Genomic DNA, 12,023 nt, shown 5'->3' with positions numbered 1-12,023 from the left:
ATACCACAATGTTCATGTTAGGAAGTATTATTACAGGAATGTAAAGTCTGTTTAACCTTTGAAAAGTCACTGCATTAGTAGAATAAAAGAGAATAATCATATGGTCATCTTAATTGGTACAGAGAAAGCTTTTCATGTATGTTCATTTGATAAACTTGGTCATTACTCATAATAAAAAATTTTAAGCAAATTGGAAATAGAGGGAACATTTTTAATCTGATAAAGTCTCTACCAAAAATATTTTTAAACATAATACATAATGATGAAATATTGGAACATTTTCCTCCCGACTTTAGAAACAAGATAAAGAGGTTCACTGTAAACACTTGTCTCCAACATTTTCCTGTAATTTCTAGACTATCAATGAAGACAAGATAAAGAAAAGGAATAAATACTGGAAAGAAAGATATAAACGCTTTCCTTTATTTGCAGATTACCTTTTTATATTCATAGAAACTCTAGAAGGATCTCAAAATGTAGTAATAGAATTAATAAGTAAACTTTGCAAGATTTTAATTGTACAGAAAAATTCATTGTATTACTCTGTACTATCAGAAAATAGTTGAAAATGAAATTTTAAAATATCATTTACTACAGCTTCAAAAGCCATCAATTACCTAGAGATAAATTTAATTAAAAATGTGTAGTGCTGCTACACTCTATGACTTTACAGTAGGGACAAATTTCTGTAACAAGACATAAAAATACTTACCACATGGGATTAGATGAATAAATTTGACTACATGAAAATTAATAACCTCTTTACCAAAAAAAGTCATATAAAGGCTGGGCATGGTGGCTCACACCTGTAATCTCAGCACTTTGGGAGACCGAAGTGAGCAGATCATTTGAGGTCAGGAGTTCGAGACCAGCCTGGCTGATATGGTGAGACCTGGTCTCTGCTAAAAACAGAAAAATTAACTGGGTATAGTGGTGGGTGCTTGTAATCCCAGCTATTTGGGAGGCTGAGAACCTGGAAGATGGAGGCTGCAGTGAGCCAAGGTCATGCCAGTGCACTTCAGCCTGGGTGACAGGGTGAGACTCTGTCACAAAAAAAAAAGAAGTCATATAAAAAGAATTCAAAATAGTAATAACATCTGAAAAAGAACTAGAATTCAGCTGTATAAAGAACTTCATCAGTGGAAGAATTATAGACAACTATTCATTTTCTGTTGCTGTATATCAGATTACAACAAATGGAGCAATTTTTTGTGCAGTAGTCCACACACAGCTGAGTCCTCTGCTTAAGGTGTCTTCAATCTCAAAACAAGATGTTGACTCTACTTTGTTCTCATCTGGAGAATCAGCTGGTAATGAATCAGCTGCCAAACTCAGGTTGTCCTCAGAATTTATTTCCTTTGGTTGTAGATTCTTGATGGCTCTGGCTTCTTGATGGCTATTGGCTGGAGGCCACCCTCAGTTCCTAGAGGCTGCCCGTAGTTTTTTGTCACATGGTCTTCCTCAGTATGGCTGCTTAATTCATGGAGCTAGCAAGGAGAATCTCTAGAGTGAGTTTGCTAGCTAGCAAAATGGAATCCATAATGTAACACAATCATAGGGGTCACATCCTGTCATCTCTCTGTTGATAAGAAGCCAGTCATAGCTGTTTTCTACACAAAGACATGAACACAAGGGGGGAAGGGTTAATGGGACTACCTTAGAGTGTGTCCATCATCACAAGCCAATAGAAAAATGAGCAAAAGACTTGAACAAGCATTTCAGGGAATAAACCTACACAAATGGCATATAAACATGAAATGTGCTTAACCTTACTAGTAATGAGGAAATTAAGAAGTAAAGGTATAGTGCTCTTCTGTTTACCATCAGATTGGCAAAAGATAAAAAACATTATATTTACACACACACACACACACACACACACAGCGAGAGAGAGAGAGAGAGAGAGAGACAGAGAGAGTTTGTTTTAAGGGATTGGTTCACACAATTATGAGTGCTTGCAAGGCAGACAAGTAGGAAATTTTCAGGACAGGCTGGCAGGCTGGAAATTCCAGCAGGGGTTAATGTTGCAGTCTTGAACCTGAAGGCAGTTTGGAGACAAAACTTTTTCCTCTTTGTGAGACATCAATCTTTTCTCTTAAAGCCCTAAGCTAATTGGATGAGGCCCACCCATGTTATGGAAGTTAATCTGCTTTACTCAAAGTTTATTGATTTAAATATTAATTACATCTAAAAAATATCTTCACAACAGCATCTAGACTAGTGTTTGAACAAACAACTGGGCACCATAACCAAGTTGACACCATTGCACACATCTATAAATGTTTACCACTATGCCTAAAAATATTGTAGCTGCTTAATGAATGTTACTTGTTTTCTTTTCTGAATCACACTTTACTTGGGTCTTTATTTTCAAATAAGGTTATAATCTACCTGCCTCTTTCCAGGTATACTCACACTGCTTTAGTTTGAGGCACTCAGCAAAGGTTTCTGGAATAAATAAACAGAATTAGAGATTCATCTCATGTTACTGAAGCACTCTTTTTTTTCCTTATTAAGCATTTAGCATTTGTTTGTATTCTTCACTATTCTGTCTTCATTAAGCTGTGGGGATGGTATCATTTTCTCCATTGTGAAGTTCAGTACATATTCCAGCATATAGTAAACTCCAAATATTTGTTGAATTAATGAATCAGCTGGAAATATTTTCATGTAATTTTTAAAGGGCTCTGACACTGCATTAGCATATGATATTATTATATTCTCAACTTGCTTAATGCTATTAAGGATTTTAGTTCTTTGGCCAGATGCAGTGGCTTAAGCCTGTAATGCCAGTATTTTGGGAGGCTGAGGTAGGAGCATTGCTTCAGCCTAGGAGTTTGAGACTAGCCTGGGAAACATCATGAAACCCTGTCTCTACAAAAAATACAAAAATTAGCCAGGCATGGTGGCTTGTGCCTGTAGTCTCCAAGGCCAGAGGATCAATTGAGCCCAGGAGGTTGAGACTACTGTGAGCCATGATCATGCCACTCTACTCGGGGAATGTAAGGAGAACCCATCTTACACACGAAAAAGATAATTTTAGTTTTTCAATAAAATTGAATTTTATTGATTGAAAATAATTCAATAAAATTTGGTAGAGATGCTTTGCTCACGTGAGTAATCAATCTGATAGGGATACGTAAGGTAAAAGTTAAAGACCAATAAGAATTAGAAAAATTTCTGCCATACCAGATGCCATACTGTTTGTCTACATTTATAATAGGTAAATGTGAACGCTATGTTACCTATTATAAATGTAGATATTTACCCAAGAAGGGATGTTTACCCAACAGCCACTGATCATGACAAATACGGTAAATACTGCTTAAGTTTCTAGAATGTCTTGAGGCCCCATGCAGGAATTTATTTTATCATTTAATTGTAAATACTTTGCTTTCTTTAAATAAGGAAAAAAATTCATAAAAACACAAATATATATAACAAACACATACACATAAATATATTCTTATTTATTGCCTTTCTTTTAATTTTTTAAGGTATTTTGTCCAGTCTGAGTCCTGTGAATTCTCCCAACCATGGAACAGTGTCTGCTGGCTCTCCAACTAATCGATCACATATAGAATTTCCTGATACTGCTGATTTTCTTAATAAGCCAAGCATTATTTTACAGAGATCTCTAGGCAATGTACCCAATACACCAGATTTTTTTCAGCAGCTTAGAAATTCTGATAGCAATCTATGTAACAGGTAAGTTTCCCAACTGTTTATTATTTCTGTTTCAAAATGTCAATTACAGTTAAGTCCTCAACATTTTGGATAGGTTGTTGGAAACTCCAACTTTAAGCTTAATGACCAGATTTTTTTTTTTTTTTGGTGTTACATTGAAATGACATTATTTGAAGATGTACTGTAAGTTGTTTCACTTCAAGCGTCAGTTTTCAAAAACTTATCGATGATATTGTGAGGACTTTACTGTATTAAATAAAGTATTACCAGTTTTCTCATTTTGTGTTATAACTAGATGATGGATTCAGCCTCTATTCTTTTCCTTATTTATCTAGTAGTTTTTATTCTAAATAAAACTTTTCTCATTTTAGTGGTATTAATTTTTTTAATTAAATAGTTTTCATCTGAGATAAAATATGGTGGTATTCTACCCATCCTAAGATCTTAGTAAATATTAATTTAGTATACACTACTTAGTACCTATTCATAGTACCCAGTCATATGGTGTTTGATCTTATTTGTGCTTTACTAATAGTAAGGGTTTACCTCATACCCAAAGTTCACTTTGAAAAATATTTTGTTTCCTTCAAAGACACACAGACACTTTCCTAGTTTAAAGCCTTAAGTTTATAGAGAGATTGGAATGTTAGGATGTGTTGCAGTTGAGATCTTGGTTAAAAATTAAACAGATTTTCTAATTGTGTTCAGGTAAAAAACTTTTACCTCATTTACCATATATATTTATCTATTTTATTCTATAAGCTGTGGACATCAAATACTGAAGTATGTTTCAACCTCTGAATCAGATGGTACAGATTGCTGCTGTGGAAAATCAGGTGAGATTACAAAGTTGTATATACTTGAGTTTAAGAGAAATTTCTTACAATGATTTTTAGAATGGGCAAATGAATGAGTTTAACTTCAGTTTATCCATCTTTAAAATGAAGATTATTATTTTTTACCCACTTCCCAGAGGATTTATTAAGAACAAATTATAAGTAATAGATGGTAAAAGTAATTCGAACAATAAAAATGTGCAGCACCAATGAATGTAGTCTTCTTAGGTTATGGCTATTGTTTATAAATAGTGAAATTATTTATATTAACATTGAAATTTGTACTGTACAATCTAAACCCAAAAGGGTTTGCATAAATTTTTTTATCACACAAAGAGGAATTGTTTTAAAGTCTGGTTAATTGTATCATTCTGAAATATTTTATATCCTCACACAAGAAATAGTGTTGATGAAATTATAGTTGTTTTATAACCTTAAAAATTGATGACTCAAACTACCAGTGGTAGTTAACTAAGTAATTCAGACCAACATTCCCCTTGAGGGCAACTAGAAAAGTTTGACAAATTATTTATTAAAAAAGTCTACTTGAAGCCATTGAAGAACTAAAAAGATCCTGTGAATCACCAGTAGAAGATCTGTTGGAAGACTGAACTACAAGAAAAGTGAGCCTGGAGTTTGTGGCTATCAAAAGGGTGTATGCCAATTCCAGAGAGAACAATGACTGATAGGATGAGCAATTTTCTTAGTAACTTCATGGGACTAGGAAGGCAGAGACTAGAGTTGAAGGCTTGCCATGGTAGGGATAACTTGATAAACTCTGAAGTGTTGTACCCTAGGAAAAAAAAGGTAAACCAAAAATAGACAAGCCTTTTCAGGAAATATAGGATCTTCTCAATCCCTTTAGATACCATAAAATTTACCCCTTTGAAGTGTGTAATTTAAGTTTTTTTTTTTTTTTTTTTTCATTTGAAAGGATTGTTTAAAAAAGTAAACAAGTAGAGATAGGGTTTCACCATATTGGTCAGGCTGCTCTTGAGCTCCTGACCTCAGGTGATCCACCTGCCTCAGCCTCTCAAAGTGCTGGATTACAGGTGTGAGCCACCGTGCTCGGCCTTAACTTATTCTATGAGACCAGAATCATCCTGATACCATAACCAGACAAAGATATCACATGAAAACTACAGACCAATGTCCCTTCTGTGTATAGAAACAAAAATCCCTAACAAAATACTAGCAAACTGAATCCAACAATATGAAAAGATCACTCTGTGGTCAAGTGATATTGGAATGAATGAGTTGCTGAGTATTAGGAAATCAATCAATGTACTATACCATAGTAATAGAATAAAGTGGGGAAAGAAACCACATGATAATTTCAATAGATGCCAAAAAAAATTTGACAAAATCCAACACTTTTTGTGATAAAAACATGCTAACTAATAATAACAGGCAAGTTCCTTAGCCTGATAAAGGATATCTTTAAAAAACACATAACCGACATCATCCTTAATGGAAAAAGACTGATGCTTTCCCCGTAAGATCAAGAATAAGATCTTAGGGTTTTTGCTTTGAGCACTTCAACACTGTACCGGAAGGTCTAGCCAGAGAAATTAGAAAAAAAAAATAATAAAGCCATCCAGAATTTTAAGGAAGAAATAAAACTCCCAATTCACAGATCATGTGATCTTTTACATGGAAAATCCCAAAGAACGCACACACACACAGACACACACACACACTACTAGAACAAATACACAAGTTTAGCAAAGTTACCAGATATAAGATCAATATACAGAAATCAATTGTATTTCTATATACTGTCAATGAACTATTATAAATTGAAATTAAGAAAGTATTTCCGGCCGGGCGCGGTGGCTCAAGCCTGTAATCCCAGCACTTTGGGAGGCCGAGGCGGGTGGATCACGAGGTCAAGAGATCGAGACCATCCTGGTCAACATGGTGAAACCCCGTCTCTACTAATACAAAAAAAAATTAGCTGGGCATGGTGGCGCGTGCCTGTAATCCCAGCTACTCAGGAGGCTGAGGCAGGAGAATTGCCTGAACCCAGGAGGCGGAGGTTGCAGTGAGCCGAGATCGCGCCATTGCACTCCAGCCTGGGTAACAAGAGCGAAACTCCGTCTCAAAAAAAAAAAAAAAAAAAAAAAGAAAGTATTTCCATTCACAATTGTATTAAAACAAAGTAGTTGGAATACATTTAACAAAAGTTCAAATTTTATACACTGGAAACTATAAAAACAATGTTGACAGAAATTAGAGAAAAACCAAGTAATTGAGAGGCATTTCATAGTAATGTATTTGAAGACTCAGTATTGTCAACATGACAATTTTTCTATATTGATTTATAAATTGAGCACAATTCTTATTAAATTCCAGCAGGCCTTTTTAATGATAGAAATGGGCAAGTTGGTGCTAAAATGTATACGGAAATACAAATGACTTATAAGAGCAAAAAAAAAAAAATTGAAAAACAACAAAGTTGGAGGACTTTTATATACTACTTAATTTGAAATCTTGTTTTAAAGTTAATATAATGAAGGCACAGAGTTGAACCTGTAGATCAGTGGAACAGAAACGACAGTCCAAAAAGAAATTCTTGCATTTGTAGTCAATCGATTTTCAACAAAGAAGCCAAGATAATTCAAAAAAGAAAGGCCAGTTATTTTCTTCCCCCCTGCCCCACCAAGAAATAGTTCTGGGTCAGTTAGCTATCCACTTGCCAAAGAAAGAACTTACATCCTTACCTCATCATGTACATGAAAAGTAACTCAAAGTAGAGCATAGATGTATGTATTAGAACTAAAACCATGAAACTTCTAGAAAAAAATATAGAACACAGTCTTTGTGACCTGGGGTTGAATAAAGCATTTTTAGATTCAATATCAAAAGCACAATCTAATAAAAAAATGCCAAATTGGGCTTCACCAAATTAAAAACTTTCGAATATCAGAAGACATCAGTAAGAGAATGAAAAGAGAAACAATAGACTTAGAAAATATTTGCAAATTATACATCTGATTAAGAACTTGTATCTATGATATATAAAGAAATCTTATAACTCAATAATAAGTCAAACTACTCGATTTAAAAATGGACAAAAGATTTGAGATAATTTGGTGAATGTAATTTGGAGAAGGATTTAAATGAACGGGTAATTAAAACATGAAAAGATCATGAACACCGCTAGTCATTAGGGAACTGCAAATTAATACTACAATGAGATACTACTACACTCAAACTATAATAGCTGTAATCAAAAAGACAATTCAAAAATACCAACTGTTGGCAAAGATTGGGACCCTTGTGCATTGCTGATGGGAATTTAAAATGGTATAGCCACTTTGGAAAACATTTTGACAGTTTCTAGATAGTCTGTATCTGGACACATCAACTTATCATATGAGCCAGCAATACCACAGCTAAGAATTTACCCAAGAGAAAACATGAGCACTCAAGAGATGGTTATGTGAATGCTTATAACATCATTATTCATGGTAGAGCAAACCTGGAAACAATAAAAATATCCTTCAACTTGTGAATGAATAAACATCATATGGTATATCATTACAATGGAATTCAATTCAGCAATTAAAAGAATACACTTCTGATACATGTTGCAACATAGATGAACTTCTAAACATTATTCTAAATGAAAGAAGCCAGGCTCAAAAGATCATATATTACATGATTACATTTATATGAAATTCTTGAAAGACAAAACTTAAAGAGACAATAATCACAACAATGGTGGCATAAAGTGAGAAGAGGGATTAACTGTAAGTAGGCATGAAGGAACATTTTGGGTGTGTTGAGTATGTTCTAAAACTGGATTGAAATGATTGTTGATAACTGCAAATATACTAAAATTGTTGAATTGTACACTTATGTCATGGGCTGAATGTTTGTGTTCCTCCAAAAATTCATGTGTTGAAATCCTATACCCCAATATGATGGTATTGGGAGGTGAGGCCTTTGGGTGGTAATTAGGTCATTAAGGTGTAGCTCTCATGAATGGGATTAGTTCCCTTATAAAAGAACCCCAGAAAACTCTCTAGCCCTCTTTCCCACCGTGTGAGGATACAATGTAAAATTGGTGCTCTGCAACCTGGAAGAGAGCACTCACTGGAACTTGGCTAGGCTGGCACCCTAATCTCAGACTTCCAACTTCCCTAACTGTGAGAAATTCCTATTTTTTATAAGCAACTCAGTGTATAGTATTCAGTTATAGCAGCCTGAACTAAGCATTTTACAACGGGTAGATTTTAATGGTATGTAATTATATGCAATAAAGTTTTTTAAAAAGAACAATAATATGTTAAGTGTTACAGTTCTTTCGGTGGATTCATCTCAGCTGGGAGAGTCTCACCTGAGGACTTTCATGAGATTGCAGTCAGATATGGGTTGGGAAGCACTTATCTGAAGGTTTGATTGGGCTGAATTTCCAAGATGGATTACTCATGTGCCTGTTGGCTATTGACCAGTCCATCTAAATATGACCCCTCCATGGGCTTTTTCCAGTTTGTTGGCAGCATTCTCAGAGAATAGGAAGTGGAAACTGCCAGTCCAGTTAATGGCCCAACTCAGAACAGAATGTCACTTCTGCCATATTCTGTTAATCAGAGCAGTCATGAGGGCTGTTGAGATTCCAGGGAGTTGGTAAATAAATGCTCTGTCTTGATAGAGGAGTGACAAGAATACATTTCGGAAAAATGTGTGGGAGAAAAGATAGTGTTATGGACATCTTTAGAAAAGAAATGCTACATTTATCTCACCTGTTTTTATTATTATCTATAAGATAATAGTTATTAGGAGTCCATACCATTAAAAAGTAAATTATGTAATATACCTCAAGTGTCAACAATTTTTGATTAACTGCTATTTCATTGTAGTTACTGCCTTAACCAAGAATACTTGAATATTCTAAATTTAATTTCTTGAACTAAATGTTTTTCATTTGGAAAAATCGTATTTTCTAAACAATAATATTTCCAGATTATCATCTAATCAATTAATGATTGTTTGGTATATTCATTGTATTACGTTGAGATTGCACTAACATTTATGAATCACCTATTATGCATAACATCTTGTAAGATAGGTATTATTATCCAGATTTTACAAAGGAGAAAGCTTGCCATTATTAAGTACAAAAATTATGATTTGAAAGTAGCTTTCTGAAACTCAACTTCAATGAGTACTCTTAAGAATTTCTTTGTTTTTTGTTTTTTGTCTTTGAGACAAGATCTCACTCTGTCACCCAGGCTAGAGAGTGCAGTGGCACAATCATGGCTCACTGTAGCTTCCAACTCCTGGGCTCAAGCAATCCTCCCTGCTCAGTCTTCTGAATAGTTGGGACTACAGGCATGCACCACCATGCCTGGCTAATTAAAATTTTTTTTTTATTTTTGTAGAGATGAGAACTCTCTCTGTTGCTCAGGCTAGTCTCAAACTTTTGGCTTCAAGTGATCCTCCTGCCTTGGCCTCCCAAAGTATTAGGATTATAGGTATGAGCCATTGTACCTGGCCAAGAACTCTTTTTACTTAAAAAAAAAAACCACTCTACATATTGAAAATTTTAAAAAGTCTGTGTCTTGAAAGTACATAGATCATGAGTTTATAGCTTATAACTATAATATAATCAGCACCCAGATCAAGAAACAAAACAGGAGGCTGGCCAAAATGGCCAATTAGAAGCAGCTAGTGTGCACTGCTCTCATGGAGAGAAATAGAAGGGATGAGTACACACAGCACCTTCAACTGAAACATCCATATACACACATTGGGATTCATCAAGAAAACAACTCAACCTACAGAGAATGTAGAAAAGCAAGGCAGGATGACTGCCCACCTGGGAATGACACAGAGCCAAGGGAGCCACCCTCACCCAGAGAAGCATAAATGAGTGAGCAACCCTGGGGACCTATACTTGTCTCATAGATCTTTGCAACCCTTGAGTCAGGAGACCCCCTTCATAAACCCACTGCACCAGGGCATGCAGTCTGATATGCAGAGCTATGTGGCATCTTGGCAAAGTACCTTCTCAGGCACATGCAGAACCCCAGGAGCTGTAGCTACCTGGGCTTCCAGGCAAAAGCAGCTGCAGCTCGGCAAAGCAAGAGGTTAGACTACCATACAGACCCCTAAGAAGCAGCTGAATTCAGGGGGCTGAGCAGCAACAGTCTGCAGGTCCCATGTCCACAGCACCTTACAGGAAAAGACCACTGGCTTGGGACTCTAACCAGCCACTGGTAGCAGTGTTGATGGAGCTCCCAGAGGGAGGAGTGGGCTACCATCTTTGCTGTTTTGCAGCCTTAGCCATTGTTGCCTTCACCGTAGCCACCCTACGAAAATGCAGCCAGCTTGCTTTTTTATATGTGTCCCTGACCGCTCTTCTCACTAGGAAGGACCTTCCAACTGAGGTCACCTGCCACTCTTGCCACTGTTTTTCAGCTGGCAGTGGTTCCGAGCCTTCCTGGAATGTGCTCCGGGGAAGGGACAGGCCCCCATAGCTGTTTTACAGCCTAAGCTATTGTTGCCTTCTGGCTCTAGGGAGTCCAGGGTAAGTAGAGACTGGAGCTGTCCCTCACCACAGCACAGTAGCTCTATGGGAAACCAGTTAGACTGCTTTTCACATGGGTCCCAGATCTCGTTTCTTTTCACTGAGAAGAATCTCCTGACCAAGGTCTACAACCACCCCTGCCAGTGTTTTCTGGCCAGCAACAGTTTTAACTTTGCTGGAACTGAGTTCCCAGAGGGAGGGGCAAGCTACTATCTTTGCTGTTTTGTAATCTTAACCATTGTTGTCTTTGGAATTTGTTGAGTCCAAAGTGATGGGGGCTACAGCAGACCCCCAATACAGAACAAATTCTCTACAAAAAAGTGGCCAGACTGCTTTTTCACACAGGTCCTCAATACTGTTCCTCCTCACTGGATGGGACCTCCCAGCTGTGGTGTCCAGCTATCTCTCCCGGTGTTCCTAGCCAACAACAGTTTTGAACCTCCCTATGATGGAGTGCCCAAAGGGAGAGGGGGACCACCATCTTTGCTATTTTGCACCCTTCACTGTTGATACCTTCAGGTGCTAGATAAACCAAGATGACTAGGGAATGGAGTGTACCCCCAGCATACTGCAGCAGCCCTACAGAAAAGTGGTCAGACTGTTTGTTACATGGGTTTCCAATCTTACATCTTTTCACTGGGCGGGTCCTCCTGGCCTGGGTCTCCAGCTACCCTCACCCCCAGACTATCAAGCCAGTAGCAGCTCTGTAACTCCCTGGGACAGAGCTCCCAGTGGGAGGGGTGGGTTACCATCTTTGCTGTCTCACAGCCCTACTACGCCTTGCTCTCTTCGGGCTTTGGATGTCTGTGGGGACCAGGGGCTAGCTGGTCCAGACCCCAGCACAGAGTAGCCACCTCACAGAAAAGTGACCAGACTGTTCTCCACACAGGTTGTGGTCCTCACTTCTTCTCACTGGGCAGGGCTGCCCAACCTGGGACTGTAGCACAGACACCCTGCCCCTC

At 37.2% G+C, this 12,023-nt stretch overlaps 1 protein-coding gene across 3 annotated transcripts in view; it reads left to right on the top strand.

Annotated features, from left to right (window-relative positions):
- PDE3B (phosphodiesterase 3B) overlaps nt 1-12,023 on the top strand; it is a 205,566-nt gene that overhangs the window by 151,499 nt on the left and 42,044 nt on the right. For all 3 annotated transcript variants that reach the window (XM_012456596.3, XM_012456595.3, XM_012456597.3), the window contains exons 6-7: nt 3,498-3,708; nt 4,450-4,523. In XM_012456596.3, coding sequence (XP_012312019.2) covers nt 3,498-3,708; nt 4,450-4,523 — 285 coding nt within the window. The remainder of the gene's footprint in view (nt 1-3,497; nt 3,709-4,449; nt 4,524-12,023) is intronic.

Source organism: Aotus nancymaae, unplaced genomic scaffold (assembly GCF_030222135.1).
Source record: "Aotus nancymaae isolate 86718 unplaced genomic scaffold, 86718_ANA_hifiasm-v0.15.2.pri h1tg000059l, whole genome shotgun sequence".
Lineage (NCBI taxonomy): Eukaryota > Metazoa > Chordata > Mammalia > Primates > Aotidae > Aotus > Aotus nancymaae.
This window is presented reverse-complemented; position numbering and strand designations above follow the sequence as displayed.